The sequence below is a fragment of the Indicator indicator genome, chromosome 1 (assembly GCF_027791375.1).
Source record: "Indicator indicator isolate 239-I01 chromosome 1, UM_Iind_1.1, whole genome shotgun sequence".
Classification (NCBI taxonomy): domain Eukaryota; kingdom Metazoa; phylum Chordata; class Aves; order Piciformes; family Indicatoridae; genus Indicator; species Indicator indicator.
Window position 1 is genome coordinate 33,801,759 of NC_072010.1, and position 19,142 is coordinate 33,820,900.

Sequence of the window (19,142 nt, forward strand, 5' to 3'; positions counted from 1 at the left end):
AAAGGTCAGTGCAACCTTTAGGTGTGCAGCCCATGGAAAAAAACAGACTGATGCAGAATAGCATCTGAAAGAGGCTTGATGCCCCAAGTAAGGAAACCATCTCCTAATGTCCACTGAGACTGAACTACAGTAAATTGTATTCTATAAACAATCAGGACAACAGAGAAATACCTCTTCCAGCATCCACAAGCTTTTCTGCACTTCAATAAAGCTCAAGACCCTGAACTTTGGGAAACTCAAGAGTCAGTAATAAAACTGAACTGATGGTAGATCATTTAAACAGGAAAAAAACCAGTATTAAGTTAATTATTCCCAGCTTTGGGACTGTCTCTCTTTGCCTATGATATTAAAAAATACAGAAGACTAGAGTGCCCAAACCAAAGATGAAAGGTTTTTAACTCCTTTGGGAAAAGGCTCTTCTCATTCCTCCTGCTGTGTTTTGGGGAAGGTTAAGCATTTCTCACGTTCCCTGAAGTTCTCGTAGTCCCTGAAGAAAAATCTTAATAACAACTCTGAAAAAATCTGGGTGGCAAGAAAGGAAGCAAAATATGTCCAAGTCTATGAAATTAAGACACTCTCTCCAACATACTGCAAAGTGGTATTGCAAATCTGGTAATGCATTCTGTTTTCCAATCCCATCACGAATATTAGAAGTTAAATTTCTAAAATCAATTAGAAGCAGCTCATCTCGATGATGAGCAGAGAGCTGACTAATGTCAGAAGCAGTAGAGCTGAAATAAACTTCTTAAAAGCAATATGCCTTCGAGCCCAGCTGTAATATTCCACATGAAATTGTGACAAATTGCAAGAATTGAGTTTCCAGTACAACTGGGCAACCTCCCACTAAAACCAGAGGCTGTACAGGAGGATTCAAAGATATAAAAAGTTTTTGTTTTATGCTTGAAACTGGCTCCACATACAGCAAACTTTACATCCTCAGCCAAGATGTATGACATGCTACATTCAGAAACATGGTTAGGAAATAGGGTAATCAGAGTTCTGGAAGAAAACAATATCAATTTTAACCACAGTTGAAGCAGTTGCTCCAATGGATTATTTAGCTTCACTAACCTATAAAAATTATCTAACCATCTCAAAATAATAGATCAAAGGAAAATCAGCAAATATACATGTTTAGTTTTTCAAAATCAATCCAAATATACACAATACCAAGGAAACTGCAGACAAGTGGACAGAGATTGTTTGTTTAACAACATATTAAGCAGAATCCTTTTCTTTCAGGTCAAAGTGAACTGATAAGTCTGACTGAAAAAAAAAAGTGTGTATCAGAGGGGAAAAAAGCTCTTTTCCTTTCTGTAACAAAGTTACACTCAGGGACTAACTTCAATGAAATGTCATTCATGGGTTTGGTGGGGTTTTTATTCTTTATATAATATGAAAAAAATAATACTTTAAGCCAAAATTCCTGTAATTTGAACTAAATTAAGTATTTCTGTTCAAAACAAGTTGAAACATCAGGTTGATTTAACCTTTTACTTCAGTCATTGAACTAAATATTCTGCTCAAAAAAAGCTGAAACATCAAACTGACTCAATCTTTTAGTCCAGTCATTGAACAGAAAAAAAAAAAAATAGGTCATGATCATGCAATGAGATGAAAAGCTAAGAGATATCAAAACCATTACTTTGTTCCTCTTCTTGACCACCAAGGCTCTTCAAAGCAAGCCAGGCACAGTATTAAAGAGTGACCTGAAAAAGTTCAGTGGTAGTAAAAAATAAAGTAATACACACCAGAGGGGGGAAAAAAAAAAAGAAATCACAGAAGCATAGAACTTATGAATTACAGACAGCTCCAAACTTACGGGAAATGGATCTCAGTATCATTATAAAGGATTTTTAAAAAATGCATAATGTGTGGTTACAGCAGAAAACACACAAAATGTCGGATACATAAGGAATGTAAATGAGCTCTAGTTGAAAAACTAGTCCCAAATATCCATGACTTGTGCTCCCTGAGTCCCAAACTGATCACTTCACTTATGAGATGATGCTGCAGAATAGTAGTCAGAAGAGCACAACAGGTAAGAGTATTGAAAAAAAAATTTACAGAGATTACTGACCTTGAAAAATAGTCAAATCAAAAGCAAATAATACAAATACAAAGAACAGGCTGTTTATAGGTTTCTTCTCATAATGGTAGGAGACAATACTTAATTAAATCCCAGTACATTAGGAGTTCTTTTTCCACAGAACAAATAATTAGACACTATGGTCTATAGGGTTTAAGCATTACTAAAACAAAGAAATCAGCAAAAAATTCATAGTACTAAGACATTTTTGCAAGCGTATCCATAATCTTAGTACTCAGTGTTATTGGCTAGAATATAAAGTCTCATTTCCAGACAATTTCTGATTACTAAGAATTGCAGTAGGCTGCCCAGGACAGCAGATCTACCTACTGCAGCTTCCACTCTCTAAAGATGATTACTGTCAGAAGACCCATACTCAACAAAAAGTACTTGATTTAACACCTGATTCAGAAAGCTGAAAGCTCGATGTCAAGTTTCCTATCATAGCTAAGAAAGAGTTAGTTAATAAACAGTGGAGTCTATACTGAATTGAACAATTACAGGAATCTGCTTTAAAGAGTTATTAATCTTACCCTGTATGCATAAATATAGAGGTCTACAAACCCACCACTGAGTTGTACGCTGAAGTTAGGGTAAGATGAAGTCCCCTCATATTCCTGGAGGCACCTTGCAGAACAACAGTGAATTGTTTCATCTGTTACTCTTAGATGCAAATAGATACTGGAACTAATCTAGCCAAGATTATAACTATATAGTAAGAGATTGAGTGTCCATGACTTTGTGTAATTCCTCGATGCACCAGAAGTTGGCCTAACCCAAATTAAATGTCAAAAGTCAACTAAATAAAACAGTGCCTCAAAGCCAGTATTTCTATCCTAAAAATATGATTTTCCATCATATTTATAACAACAACAATTAAAAAACCAACCAAACACACACACACATAATCGAATTAAATCATTCAAACATTAGTTTGGATTAAAGATAGGTGCTGCTATATGATGTCTGTGCATTTTTCACAAGACTCTAGGACAGAGTTATAATAATTTTTATACATCCATGTGGCTCAGAGACTGAAAAGCAGCATGGGTAAGATTCACATGTTTTTTTTTCCCCACTCATCAGCGTGCAATAGTTTTTCAATCAAAAGGAAGGCAGAGGTTGAAACTTGAGCCCAAAGGTAACCTGTCAAAATCTTTTCATTCATAACCACCATTACTGCCGTGAGTGGTGTCATTGACTGAATATGCCCATCCAAGAATCATTTTCATTTTTAAAAATCCCATTCCTTATACCTGTTGGAACAAAAGCACACCACCAGTGTTCTGTCTGCTTGCGTGTAATAAGGATGGGAGACTGATTCGTGCCCAAAGAGGTAACACGACATAAACCTCGCAGAGGCAGAAGCAAGGTGCTGTGAAAGAAGTGTTCAGCAGGGTACCCAGCACCATTATAGGGACTCAGGTGCCCACTCACATCACTGAACTGCAGACATAGGGTGAGCATTTCTGAAAGATCATGGAGAACAGAGGAGGTGTCTGAGCACTGGAGGAAAGCCAGTATCACTTCACTCTTCATGAAAGGCAAGAAGGAAGACCCAGGAAATCAGAAACCAGTCACCTCATCTCCATCCCTGAAAAGGTGATGGAGCAGCTCATTTTCAAGGTCATCTCTAAATATGTGGAAGAAAAGAAGGTTATCAGGAGCAGCCATCATGGATTTACCAAGAGGAAATCACGCTGGACTAACCCGATAGCCTTCTATAATGTGTAATTGAATGGGTAGATCTTAGAAGAGCAGTAGATGTTGTCTACCTTGGCTTCGGCAGGGCTTTTCACACTGTCTCCCTATATAACATCCTGGTAGGTAAGCTCAGGAAGTATAGGTTAGAAGAGTAGACTGTGAGAGGAATTCAGAACAGGCTAAACAGCAGAGCTCAGAGGATAGTGATCAGAGGCACAAAGCCCAGTTGAAGGCCTGTAGTGGTGTTCCCTGGGGGTCAGTACTGGGACCAGGCTTGTTCAACATCTCCACCAACAACCTGGATGAAGGGACAGAGTGCACTCTCAGCAAATTTGCCAATGATACCAAACTGGGAGGACTGGCTGACACACCAGAAGGCTGTGCTGTCATTCAGTGAGATCTGGACAGAACTGGACAGACTGGAGACCTGGGCCAAAGGGAACCTAATGAAGTTCAACAAGGATAAGTGGTAGCATCCTGTACCTGGGGAGGAATAACACCATGCATCAGTACAAATTAAGGGTTGATCTGCTGGAAAATAGTTCCATGGAGAAGGACCTTGGAGTCCTGGTGGACCAAAAGTTATCCATGTGTCAGCAACATGCCCTCGCGGCCAATAAGGCAAATTATATCCAAGGGTACATCCAGCAGGTCAAGGGTCTGGAGCAGTGTCCAGTTCTGGGCTCCTCATTTAAAGAGGGACAGGGATATACCAGAGAGTGTTCAATGGAGGGCTATGAAGATGATTAAAGGACCAGAACGTCTGCCTTATGAAGAAAGGTTGTGGAGTCTCCTTATTTAGAAACCTGCAAAACCCATATGGACATATTCCTGTGTGGTCTGCCCTAGGCAATCCTTCACAGCAGGCTTGGACTAGATGATCTCCAGAGACCCGTTCCAACCCCTGCCATTCCATGACTCCATAAAAAACCCTCATTGGTTCCTGATGTGGGTGATGGAGAGGGTGCTTTGATGGGTGAAATTGGCTTCTTGAAACTCCTCTTCCCACAGACTCAGGAGACTGGTACCTAACAAGCAAGCAGGAATAACCTTGCCTTGAGATCTCATATAAAGACTCGAGAGTCAAGGGACATCCTTTTCTGTCTTTAACACCCTCTAGATGAGGATGGTCAGAACTACAAAACAGTTACAACAATATATTACAAGGCACCCTAATGCAAGCTTGTGCACTAGAAGAATTTGCTAGAAATGAGCTGGTTGTTCACTGAAAAGTGGTATCATCAGCAATAAAGAAAAAACTAAAACAGATTAAGAGGTTTAAGTTTAGCAGCTTCTCATTTTAATTAGCAGATATTTATTTATCTCAGCTTTCCCTTTAACCTCAATTTGTTTGTATGAAGAAAGGAAAAGTAACCCTGGTGAATAAACACTGATACTCAGTTACATAAAATATTCTGCAAGCATGCGCACTACAAATAAACTCAACCTTAAATCTCTGTGTTATGATTGATTTTAGGACTTGAGTTTCATCCAAAAAAAAAAATAATGGAAAATCTTGACATGCACACCTCTGTCTCCAAATAGAAAAACTAAAAAGGGCAAAAGAAGAAACACCAGTAGCTTCTACAAGTGGGGCAAAGGGAAGCTTGGGGATGGGGGGTGAAATTTAAATGAAATGACAAAAGGATTTGTCAAAAAAAAAAAAAACCAACAGTATGTAGTTCATTTTAAAAGCTGTTGGTTGGTTGGTTGGATTTGGGTTTGTTTCTTTCTTTGGTTGGTTGGGTTTTTTTCCTGGAAATATGGTTATTTGGTGTAGATTCCAGATACATGAGTACCTGGACAGAGCAAAGAGGAGTACGTTCACTAGAGAAAGTTAAGGATTTAGCATTCTCTTTGTTAAAATGCCAAAAAATTAACAGAGCCCTTAGAACAAAAAAGGGCAAAAAAGGTAACTCTGGGAAAGGCAGGATTATCCTTTTTAAAATGAAAGGGGGGAAAAGTAAAAAGAAATGTTTGTTTTAATTTATAAGGAGTATTGCTGGAAAGCTAACCATCCACCCTCCCCACCAACCCCCGACTGGTGCAGGGAATACCAGAGATCTCTTCCTCCACTGAGCAGCATAGCTGGGAGACTGAGTTAGGCAATCACAAAGGAAGAAGCCAAAAGATTAAGCAAAATTATGACTGTTACTGTATTTCACAGACACATCAAATGACATTTCAATCCAAGAGAGCTAGAAATCCGAGTAATTTTTCAAAATTAATTTGAAATCCTTAAAGAAAACATTGTTTGCCCTAAATTACCCCAGACAAGAAAAGAATGTCTCCAAAGTTGTTAGAACTGTAGCCCCTGAAATTTCTTTTTTCACTACTGTCTTCCTCTGAAATCTTGATACTAGATACAAAACATGACTTTAGTGAAGAATGAGACACTGAGTCAGCCTAAAAGATAACAGAATACTAAACACTGTGAAAAAAACCAAACAACGAACCCAAATAAACAAACAAAAAAACCCCACCCAAAACCAAAAAGACCTGCACATGTGTCACTTTCCTTTCCCACATAAAAGTACTCAAATATCACAGATCATAGTGTATGTCAAGATGTAAGGGACCTATAAGGATCCTTGCAGGTACACCTAAATATAACCATATGACTAAGAGCATCATTCAGATGCTCCTTGAACTCTTGAAAGGCATGGTACTGTAACCACTTCTCAGGGGAGCCTTTTTCAGTGACTGATGACCCTCTCAGTGAAGAACTTTCTCCTGCTTCTAACCTGAACTTCCCCTGGCACACCTTCACTATCCTATCATGTGTCACCAGAGACAACTGATCAGCATCTCTCCCTCCACTGTGTCCCTCAACAAAGTTGAGATTGTGATGAGGTCACTCCTCAGCCTTCTCTTCCCCAAGCTGAACAAACTAAGTGACCTTAGCTATTAGCTGCAAGTTTTGCCCTTGAGGCTTTCCACCACCCTGGTAGCACTGCTCTGGACATACTCTAATAGTGTGATGTCATTCTTAGATGAAGTCACACCAAACTGCACATAGCACTCAAGGTGAGGCCACATCAGTGCAGTGTAAAATGGGACAACTGCATCCCTTAGCCTGCTAGTTATGCTGTCCTTGATGCACCCCAAGACACATCATTGACTTACATTCCATAATCAACCCAAACCTCCAGACCTCTTTCTGTAGGGCTGCTCTCCAGCCTCTGGTCCCTCAATTTGTATGTATCACAAAAGATTACCCTGTCCCAGATTGAGAATCCAGCATCTGCTCTTGTTAAGTTTCATACAGTTGGTGATTACCCAGCTCTCTGGTCTATCCAGATCTCCAGGTGAATGTCTCATTTCATGATTCAGTGATCAGCAGTAATACTATTGACAGAGTTTTCTTAATTTTTATTTTCCTGTAATGGAAGCTACAGTGAAGAAAGTTTGAGTCTTCAGAAGATGCAGAGCCTTATATCCTGTCTTGAACAATAAGTGACAGTCAACTCATTATTCCTCAGGTGTCTGATATGCCTGCATCACAGCTTTACTTCTGACTAGGATGAAGACAGAAGCAGAGCTTCTAAGCAACAGAAAGGAATTTTTCAAAAGCCAAGTGGTACCTCACACAGCCACCCCCCTCATCTGAGACCTTCCATCCAATTCCATGTTTTTTAATTGCATCCTTAGTCAGTAAAGAAGCTCAGACTGACACAACACTGAACTGTCCTGGCCAGTAAGAACATGTCTTTGAAATATCCTGACTACTTCAGTAGCTGCCTGGGAGGTACCAGAGCAAGGAAGACCTGATGAAGCTTTCAGGAGGCTTGTGCTGGACTGTCTTGGAGGAGAAGAATCAATAATAACAACAACATGAACCACCTGTGAAATAAAAATCCTCAGGAAAATGGAAATTCAACATTTTTATACAGAATAACGGGATTTGCAGGTTAAGAAAAATGATGCCATTGCAGTCAGCAGGAGAACTCAAGACCTTCAGAAGAAGAACTTTACTCACAATCTTCCTCATAGCTAGTTCTTGTTCAAAAAATTTACTTTTCCAGAGGTTAAGAATCAGCAGAGGAACTGTGTCAGACGTTATCACTTAGTTCCAACAAAGCGGTTGAACAATAAATGGCAAGACCTGTGTGTAAAACACACTTGTGAACTTACAGAAACAGGGACTTAGGAACACTGTTTCTTATACCAGCATCAGAATCAAGGCACAACTGTGAAGACAGCTTTTCCATGTGACTTGGAAACACACAGGAATATGACCAACACAATGAAAAAAATACAAAGTACACTTCAGTATGACAGAAAACCAAAAATGTTATGCTAAGAAATTAAAGCAGTAACACAATTACATTTGAATCGATTTAGCATGCCACCTCAAAGCACAGTACAAAAATCAAACTATACTAAGTACTAATGAAGTATTAATACTGAATCTTGCTAAATTAATGCCTTGTATCATCATCTTCTGAAGCAATTATTATCTAACATTCTAATTTCTGTAAAAAAACAAATCACAGAAGCAAAATCATCAATAGCTGATGTAATATTGTTCTGATACATTACACCATTTCCAAATCAAGCACATTTTATTTCCAACTAAAGAAAAATGAGAACCAATTCAGAGGATTCTTGATTTTCTTAGTAATGATCTTTCCACACCTTTCAAAACCGATATAAATAATGGTTCCATACCGTGAAGCTGTTGTTGACATTCTTTGTGCTTGATTCAGCTACACTGGCATCTGACAGGTCAACTTCATCAAATATTAGAGACTGTGAATGGAAAATAACATAAAAACATTAAATATAGCCAGAGTCCACTTTCAGGTATGCTTACAGTCTGTGTTTTCACTTCCTTGTGCCCATCCAATTGGAAAATAAAAACAGGAAAAGAAGTTATGAAAAGATAGAAAAGACTTATGAAATGTCATAAGACTTCCTATCCGACCCCTAAACACAGCCCTGTTTGATATCCAAGTGGTACATGAGAGCATAATAAAAAGTGGCTCAAAGAAGATTATTTCTTTTGAAATCTCTTTTAAAGACTTATTTTTTTTTTAAATAGATGCAGCTTTGGGGTGTCTGTGGCAGAAATATGGTGTCAGAAGAAACAGATTCACATTTAGTAAAATATAAATTAATTAAGCACTTTTAGGATGGAACTCCAAATTCATGAGAGAACATCTATGATACAATATTCATCTAAGAAAACAGAGCTCAAGGACCTGAAGGGATCCCTTCCAATACTTTTTTTGATGTTTCAGCAAGAGAAGTATATGTCTTCTTCAAACACCGCAGCCTCTGGCAAAGAATTAATTAGGTTCTGGTAAAGTCATGATGGAGCTTGAAGCACAGATAAAAGACCAACAAAAACACCTCCCCGTTTTTTCAGCTATACCACATTCTTCTTCCATTCAATGGGAAGGAGAATTAATGTTGGGGGAGTTTCAGTTTGTCTAGATTTAGTGTTACAGTGCATTTGTAAAATTGCCTACTCCTGACATATCCTGTTCTCATTTTTAGGGCACAGGCAACATTGGCATTCTCAGAGCTCTTATCTGCCACGTTTGTTGAGTCTCTATATGAACTGCTTCGGGTAGCACTGTGTGCAGAGAAGTGTGACAACAGAGGTGCTTCAGTGCTGGGTTCCCTGGAGAGATGATAGTTTCCTTAATTCATCACACCCACAGAACTGTACAGCATGCAACTACAGTCATGTATCCCTAGAAAGAGGTCTTCATGCCTTAGTAATATTTTTGAGAGGAAGACCAGGCTATAGAAGATGATGGAGACATGAAGCACTTCACCCAGAGATCCCATGAGTTTCTTCAGGGTAAAGAAAAATAAATGCTTACTGCTATGAAACAGCACAAACTGAGCCAGCCCAACAAGCCAAAATACTCTCAGTCCTGGCCCTTGAGGGTGGAAATGCCGTTTGAAAAGAAGTATTTCATTCTGCCCACTCCCAATTTTCCCACCAAAACTTTCAGTTGATAACTGTGATGGTTTTAAGACCATGGTCTTTAATTTTTTTCACAAAGTTCAAGCAGAAAAGTGAAGGAATGTAAATAAATCACTATTGGGTGTAAGAAAGCAAAATAATGATTATTCTAAACACTTCCATTGGAGAGATAGAAATGTTTAAGAGTCAGTACTCAAAACAAAGAAAACAAAGTCAGGCAGTCCATCTTCTCTCAGTCTGTCTGCCTGCTGCTTCTCTCTCCTGGCTGAAGATAACATACACCTGCATACTGACCTTGACAAGCTAAGTCTCATGAATCCTCCACAGCTTCTTGCTTTTCTTTCCCTTTGCATGCCAGCTCTTGGAAGGGGGGGGAGAGAAAAAGAAGTGGGGGGAAGAAGCAGGGCCCCTCCCTTTCGGGGAGTCCACAGGGCTTTGTTGTGTTTTTCTGTTGATTGTACATATTTGTAAATGTTGTGACTAGTGTTTATTTGTACATATTTATTGCATTTCATCATAGATTGTAGTTTTGCTTGTAAATACAGCTTCATTTGCTTCTGCACTGAGCTAGTCTGGTTATTGTCAGTGTGGGAGGGTGATTTCAGCTCTCACACTGTAACAACATACAACTTTTTCCCTTAGATACCAGTTTTGGCAGAAATCCTTCCTATGATGATTTCATGTAACCATTGCTACATGTTAAATGGTATTATGGTCATATGGTCCTATTTTAATAGAATTCATTTTGAGGGATAACTTCTGAGCATTATCCAATTGTTCCTTTTTTTTTTTTTTTTAAATGCTAGATTTGACTGCCTGAGAACCACCCAAGGAAAACTCCATATCTTCTTAAGATAAATTTATTATTTATCTGAATACTCAAAGGGGTTGAAATAGCTGTGATAAAATAAACATCATTAAAAAAAAAAAAAAAAGAGAAATCACCAATCTTCCTTGAAGTTAATTTAATTTAACACACTACATCTTATATACAGTTTGTTTCTAATAAAACAATTCTAGGTCCCTTCGCTAAAGGAAAGATATTGAAGTGATGGAGCATGTCCAGAGAAGGGCAGTGGGGCTGGTGAAGATGGGTCTGGAGCGTATGACCTACAAGGAACGTCTGAGGGAGCTGGGGTTGTTCAGTCTGGAGAAGGGGAGGCTAAGGGGAGACCTCATCACTCTCTACAACTACCTTAAGGCAGTTTGGAGCAAGGAAAGAGCCAGCCTCTTCTCCTTGATAACAAGCAACAGAACTAGAAAAAACAGTTACAAGTTGTGCCAGGGGAGGTTTAGGCTGGATATTAGGAAATACTTCTTCACTGAAAGGGTTATGAAACACTGGAATGGTCTGCCCAGGGCAGTGCTGGAGTCACCATCCCTGGGTGTGTTCAGGCGCCATGTGGACTTGGTGCTTAGAGACAAGGCTTAGTGTTGACCCTTCAGTGCTGGTCAAAGGTTGGACTGGATGACCTTTCAAGGTCTCTTCCAACCAGATATATTCTGTAATCACTACCAAATCATTAAATTATTATTATTACTATACTAACTTAAAAATGAAAGTTACAAGTATAGGGCATTAGATGCTAATAGCAAAGAATTACCTTTGAATCCTTAGCATAGTACAGGGTACGACCTCGAAGCTTGAAATAACGCTTTTTCCACCTCTGAAAAGAACTTGTTTGCTTCAGTAGTAATCCTTCTTTTACACTTGTCTGAAAAATATTAAAATACATAAGACAATGTAAATACATATCTAAATAGCTACATATATAGATGAAAGTTACGCTTTTTAAAACATGTTACTCCTCATATAACTGTGGTTTCAATTTTTACCTCTTCATATAAATTGAGACAAATTCTGTTTGCAGTGCTATTTCTTAGATAATGACAATGGTGGCAAAAATGCTAATTTTACATGTAAACTCAAAAGGCAGTTAAGCGGCACAAAAGTATCATGAAGATGAACACAAAATAATTCAACTGTCTGGACAGCTGCAAACCTGCAAATATTAAAGTGAGCAACAACCAACAGCAGCACAATTCAGAAAAAAATAAATGCTAAAAACCATCTACACGAGGTCGTTTCCAATTCCAAATCTGATGACTTTGAAGAGAAAAAACAATTTCCACATTTTCAAAAAAAGTGCTGAAATGTGTGTCTATTTCAAGGACATCAATTACGCCATTAAAATAGAAGGAATTATCCAGTATGATGCAGGACTTCCAGTGCATTGCTGAACTGAAGCCTTCAGCATGAAATCCGCCCACCATTAGGAATAATTATTATATAGAAAGTGTAAGAACAGTAACAGCAAGGGATGTTTTTACCAGGCAAACATTTCTGGGGAAAACACAATTCAGTGACCTAAACCTTTCCACTGCAGGCTGAATTCTGCAGCATTTTTTAAAACGAGTAAGACACACACGAGTGTATTTTAAACGTGCAAGCTGCTTTCGCCAGCATGCATGAGATTCACCCAACCAGTTACAGAAATTCTCCACTTAATCAGCTGAAATGACATGACACAGCATACTAATTGCACGAGTTTTGAAATTAATGAGAAAAAGCAGGTACGTTTTGATATTGTGCTCCTAAATGGCCTCTAATATTTCCATTTTGTAGTGTAGTAACATGGCAAGACTCTTATAACAAAACAAATTCTAGGCAATGTGATATAAACATCATTGAATTTATTCTAGGTCTTTTAGAGACCTAATCAAGACCTGACCTGAAGTTCATAAACATCACCTTCTGTTATCAGATGTCAAATTCTACTTAACTTTAATGGAAGTGATAACACAGAAAAAGCAGAAACCATTTTAATGTTTCTACCATTTCCTTAAAATGAGAAACATCGTTGTTACATACAGCAAGCCCTTCATTTACATACCGCTAACATCAAAAACTAAGAATATGGTGCAAAAGTCACAAAGCAATTGAATTTATGCTGTCATAAAAGCAATCCTCTCAGATGAAACGTCACAGCTGAAAACTTGGATTTATCCCACTTCACATGCTAACAACCTGGACTGACACATTTCATCAGCCTTCCTGCTCCAGCTAAGGGATAGCAATTCCCAGGTGAAAGGGTCTGCACACCACACACCATTTTAAGATTGCTTGAAATTTTCTTACAGACCCTAGAATAAGCCAGCTTGACATGATATAAATAGATTTATTATCAAATACAAGTGTTTATTTGCAGCTGTTCATTGTAGTCATGCAGCACTTTCATATTGCTTTGCAAGACTGCAAAAGCTCATCATACAGGATGGGAGTAGGTGACTTCTGTGTGTCATCCAGGGTCAGAAGATAGAAGGCCAGAAAGATTAAATTCTAAGGAAACAGTACTCCATAAACATAGCAGGCACTGACTTACTGGAAATATTTCCAAAATGGAAGGAAAGAGTCCAGTGTAGAGCCACAAAAATGATTAAGGGAGTGGAACATTTTCCTTACGAGGAGAGACTGAGGAAGGTGGGGCCCTTTAGCTTGGAGAAGAGGATACTAAGAGATGACCTCATTCATGTTTATAAATATGTAAAGGGCGAGCGCCAAGAGGATGGAGGCAGGTTTTCCTTGGTGATACCCAGTGACAGGACAAGGGGCAATGGGTGGAAGTCAAAGTATTGGAAGCTCCATGGAAACATGAGGAAAACATCTTTCACTTTGAGGGTGACAGAACAATGAACAGGCTGCCCAGGGGGTTGTGGATATCTGGAGATATTCAAGACCCACCTGGATGTGTTCCTGTGTGATCTGGTACAGTGATCCTGCTCTGGCAAGGGGGTTGGACTAGATATCTTTTGAGGTCTCTTCCAGTCCCTAACATTCTGTGATTCTGTGAAATTCATGTTCCCTAAAACTCAGTATGTGTACTAGGAGACAAGATGGAATCATAGGATGCTTTGGAGGTTGGAAGAGACCTTTAAAGGTCACATATACTGAGTATTTTCATGAGTTTAAAAATCTGTTCAAAGAACATGAATTTCACTAAACTTTGAGCTGTTATTCAGTAAAGAATTCATTTACTCTTCTATGTCCTTTTTACGCCCACATAAGATATTTCCCTCTATTTCTGTTAAAACACCAGTTTCCCTAAAATCAAATCAATAAATAAAAAACCCCAACCAAACAATGAAACTATTTTTCAAATAATCCATTTAAAAATTAACTCCCTAAAGTGGGCAGTACATAAACATATAGGCTCAACAGAGCGTGTTTATGTAACAAAAGATTAAAAAGAATGCTAGGCTGGTAAACATTAACCTGAAAAACGTAAGCATTTCAGGAAATACACATCTGAAGCTTACATAATAGCACCAATAGATACACTGGGCTGATGTCTGAGCATCTCAAATAGACAGTACTGCAGCTGCAGGCATTAAAACTGAACAAAAAGCTTAGGCCAGATATCCTTAATTAACTTAATTTAGCCTTTAAAATGTGCAAAAAACTTCCAATTGCCAACTGAGCCATTAGATAATCTGCTAATAACTCTTTCCTGAATACACACACAAGTCAGAGCGCTTACAGTAATTTGAGGTTAGAAGAGACCTCTCAAGTTGTTGAATTTGGGTCTGCATTATAGTCAACAACCAGGTCATGCAGTTTTTCCAGAGCATTGATCAGGCTGTAGCTACACCTTAAGAAAGCAATCAATACCTTTTCCTCTCCTAAAATGCCACTGCAAACAGTGCTTCAAGATCTCACTGTTCAGAGAAACCTTCTTCTAATTAATTTGAGCTGGACATCAAATCTGAACCATAAGCAATAATCGCTGCCAGTTATATTAACTACTTCACTGTAATCTAGGAGAAACAAAAGTCCACATTCCACAATCCCATGCTACTTTCCGCTTTTACAAAATCACCTCTCATCTGCTTACCAAAACCTCGGGCTCCCCCATACAGTATCATATATCATTGAGTAATAAAACATCCCTCCGGAAGCATGAGACTATTAGAAAAGATTCACTAATGATCTTTCCCACTGTAACCATTAAAAATCAGGAAAATTATTCACAATGATGATGTGATTATAAGACAGTGCTCCACAGCAATATATTTTCCAGAAGAAATCCAATTATAAAGATCAGTTTCATAGATTTAAAAAAAGTGTACATGTGTTCAATTATCCAAGAATGTTGAATGCAAGTCTACATTGCCATAATCTAAATGACAAAAAAAACCCAACAAAAAACAGGTGAGGGGGATTTATGAATATTTTGATTAGTAGAAAGGAGAAACATCTTTTTTTTATATCAGCAGCTTTTAAAATATTCAGTATATAACACTTGAAAATTCATACAGTTTTAATTTCAAAGACAACCAGCCACATTGTCTTACTTCTAAATTCATTCAGTTTGTAAAGTCCCACGTCTGCACAAAACTCTGTGGGTTTTTTGTGTTTTTTTTACATCTGATGCTACTGGAAAGATCTAAAAGAAAAAAATATTCTGAATTTAGACAAGAAAATTGTAAACTCACTATGGATGCATAATTGGCAACTGTGAACGAAAGTACTGAATGACTGAAGATAAAACTCTCCCCTCTACTCCTTTTCATGTACATAGTGGACACAGTGCTCAAAATGTGTCAGGAGAGTGAAGAAAAAAACATCAGAAATTTCCTAAAAGTGAGGAGAATGAAAATGAGAACAGGAAAAACCATAAAACAGAGAGTTCAAATGTAAACAGGAAATTAAGAGGGTGAAGAAAAATTTTAAGATCATCTTGTAACAGATGCTCACACTGAGACCCAAATTGTCCATAAATACTGTGAAAGATGAAAGACAGCATGGGGTTTGGCAGGATCATTTTTCAACTGAGGAATGAAAAGAGTACTCAAGGATAAGAAGATAAGAGCAAAGAACCTCATCAAATATTTGGCATCTGTCTTTACCAAAGAAGATGACAAGATGGTATCTCACATATGTTCTTTCTAACACTGGAACAGCTACACCAACATGAAGCACACATACAGGAAGAACTACACCAGCCAAATCTCTAAGTCATGTGGACAAGAAGGCGTTGACCTGTGAGCCTTGAGGTTCCTGAAAGGACCACTGACACTAACCTCCAATCCTGTAAGACAACAGTCCATACAAAAGCGTAATGGTGCTGAATCCATATAGGCTCCATGAGGAAAAGTCACAGCTTTTGTAAAACAAAATATTACCCTGATACATGCAGGGAGTGCATGGGATTGAGAAAAGTATGCATGTGGATAAATCAAGACCAAGTGGATTCAGTATTTCAGAAAGCCTTTGACAAAGCTTCCCACCAAAGACTATCAAAGAAATGAAGTTAGAATGTAATTGGAAAATGGGACTTTTTGTAGACTCAAAGTTGCTCGAGAAATAGAAAGGAAACAGAAGGCTTAACAGTTACCCTCTCTTGTGTATTCCCAAGGAATCAGGTTTATTCAAACAAAGTGACCTAAAGAAGAATCAAACAATGAAATCTTTTCTGTAGTAAAAGTCCATGCCAATGGTGAGGAACTCAAAGGATGTCATAAAATAAACCTAACATAGTCCTACCAACTTTGAGTGGAAAAGAGATTTGGGAATCATCGTTCACAGCTCTCTGCTGTCAGTCAGAAAAGCCATAGAGCTTTGGCTTTTGCCAAGTAAATTATTTCACAGAATCAAGCAGGTTGGAGGAGACCTCCAAGATCATCAAGTCCAACCAATCACCCAACCCTAACTAATCAACCAGACCATGGTACTAAGTGCCTCATCCAGTCTGTTCTTAAACACCTCCAGGGACATTGACCACACCAACTCCCTGGGCAGCACATTCCCATGGGCAATCACTCTTTCTGTGAAGAACTTCTTTCTAAGATCAAGCCTAAACTTCCCTCTACACAGCTTAAGACTGTGTACTCTTGTTCTGGTGCTGGTTGCCTGGGAGAAGAGACCAAACCCCCACCTGGCTACAACTACCCTTCAGGTAGTTGTAGACAGCAAAGAGGTCTCGCCTGAGCCCCTGCTTCTCCAGGCTAAACACCCCCAGCTCCCTCAGCCTCTCCTCACAGGGCTTGTGGCCAGACCCCTCACCAAGCTTTGCTATCCTTCTCTGGAGACATTCCAGCAACTCAACATCTTTCTTGAACTGAGGGGCCCAGAACTGGACACAGTACTCAAGGTGTGGCCTAACCAGTGCTGAGTACAGGGGCACAATGACTTCCCTGCTCCTGCTGGCCACACTATTCCTGATGCAGACCAGGATGCCATTGGTCTTCTTGGCCACCTGGGCACACTGCTGGCTCATGTTCAGCCTATTGTCAACCAGTACCCCCAGGTCCCTTTCTGCCTGGCTGCTCTCCAGCCACTCTGTCCCCAGCCTCTAGCACTGAAGGAGGTTGTTGTGGCCAGTCTCTAGGACCCAGCTATGTTAAATCTCAGGCTGTTGGACTCTGCCCATCTGGCCAGCCTGTCAAGGTCCCTCTGCAGAGCCCTCCTACTTTCTAACAGATCAACACCTGCCCCCATCTTGGTGTCATCTGCAAACTTACTGATGATGGACTCAAATCTCCTCATTCAGATCATCGATAAAGATATTGAACAGGATGGGACTCAATGCTGATCCCTGCAGGACACCACTAGTGACAGGCTGCCCACTGGCAGTGCACCATTCACCACCACTCTCTGAGCCTGGCCCTCCAGCCAGTTCCTAACCCAGCGCAGAGTGCTGCTGTCCAAGCCACAGGCTGACAGCTTGGTCAGGAGTTTGCCGTGGGGGATGTTGTCAAAGGCCTTGCTGAAGTCCAAGTAGACTATACCCACAGCCTGCCCCACATCCACCAGGCAGGTCATCTGGTCATAGAAGGAGATCAGGTTGGTCACGCAGGACCTGCCCTTCCTAAATCCATGTTGGCTGGGCCTGATCCCTTGCCTGTCCTGCAGGTGCGCTGTGATTGCCTCCAGGATGATCTGCTCCATAATTTTCCCTGGCACTGAGGTCAGGCTGACAGGCCTGTAATTCCCTGGCTCCTCCTTCCCTCTCTTCTTGTGGATGGGCATCACACTGGCCAGTTTCCAGTCATCTGGGACCTCACCAGTGAGCCAGGACTGTTGAAAAATGATGGAGAGCGGCTTGGCCAGCTCATCTGCCAGCTCTCTCATTACCCTGGGAGGGATCCCATCTGGTCCTTGGACTTGTGGGGATCCAAGTAGCTCAGCAGGTCCCTCACTGCTTCCTGTTGGATTACAGGAGGACTATACTGCTCCCTGACTCCATCTGCCAGCTCAGGAGGCCAGTTGTCCTAAAGACAACCTATCCTATTATTGAAAATTGAATAAGTATCAAAACCAAGAGAAAGGACATTGTTTCCTGCTATATAAAACACTGATGTGCCAAACAGTTCTGGTCTCTCCAACTTAAGAAACAGGGTTAAGGAAAGGTAGAGAGGACGGCAACTCAAATGATTCAGAGGACGGAGCAGCTGCCTTACAAAGAGAGGCTGTAACAGCTGGAACTCTTCAGTTTGAAGAGCAAAAGACTGAGTGGGTAATACAAGGAAAGTTTATAAAAGCTAATATTGAAACAGAGTATGCTGAATGCAGGCCTACTTCTCACCAAATCCCCCAATCTTATAAAGAGGAGGGATGCGATGAAACCACATAGAAATCAGCTTAACAAGGATAAAAAGTAGCACATCTTTACATAGCAGGTAACGATTTTATGAAGCTTCCTGTCACAAGAGATTGTAGAGGCACAAAGCACTAACAAGTAAGAAAAAAGGACTAGACAAATTCAAGAACACCACCTCTGTATATGGTCCTTTTAATCTGCTGCCAGGAATTACCAGGGGAATGGACTGCATCCAAAATCACATCCTGCTCCTGAACAGCCTTTCCTATTCCGTTATTGAGGATGGATTACGGCCTGACTTTTCTCACTATGTTGACAATATCTTTCTTGCTTTAAAGTCGGATATTGATATCTTTAAGTGGACCTAGGCCCTCATTTACCAAAATAATTAATAACTGGTTGTTGACAAATCAGGTGATTAAAGAATTTGATATGGATTAACATCCTCCTGTGACACTTCCTATTCCTGCGACTTTGCAAACTTGAGTACTGAAATAAAACCAATCCTCGTGATTTTAGTATGGTGGAGAGTTTGGTACATTTTCACCATCTGCACAGGTATGACTTTAGGCAGACAGTCTTCATTACAAGGTAAAGTCTCACATCTCAAAGTTAAGTCAGAGCTCTCTAAAATATTCTATGTGTTCAGAAGATTGAAAATTACTTTTACTATTAAAAAGTGTGACAATCCAACTCTTGATTTTAATTAAAATTATGACCTAGGAGTTCTAAGCTTGTGACTTTCTTGACAATCTCTGTACAGCAGTTTCCATCAGTGTCACTTATACTGGCAGATTTTTTCACTAAT

The 19,142-nt window shown here is 39.5% G+C and overlaps 1 protein-coding gene across 1 annotated transcript in view; it reads right to left on the bottom strand.

Moving 5' to 3' along the window:
- Positions 1–19,142, bottom strand: part of DGKH (diacylglycerol kinase eta) — a 170,279-nt gene that overhangs the window by 64,848 nt on the left and 86,289 nt on the right. Inside the window, exons 3-4 of the mRNA XM_054391362.1 lie at positions 11,339–11,449; positions 8,465–8,545 (exon numbers count right to left, since the gene is read on the bottom strand). Coding sequence (XP_054247337.1) covers positions 8,465–8,545; positions 11,339–11,449 — 192 coding nt within the window. The remainder of the gene's footprint in view (positions 1–8,464; positions 8,546–11,338; positions 11,450–19,142) is intronic.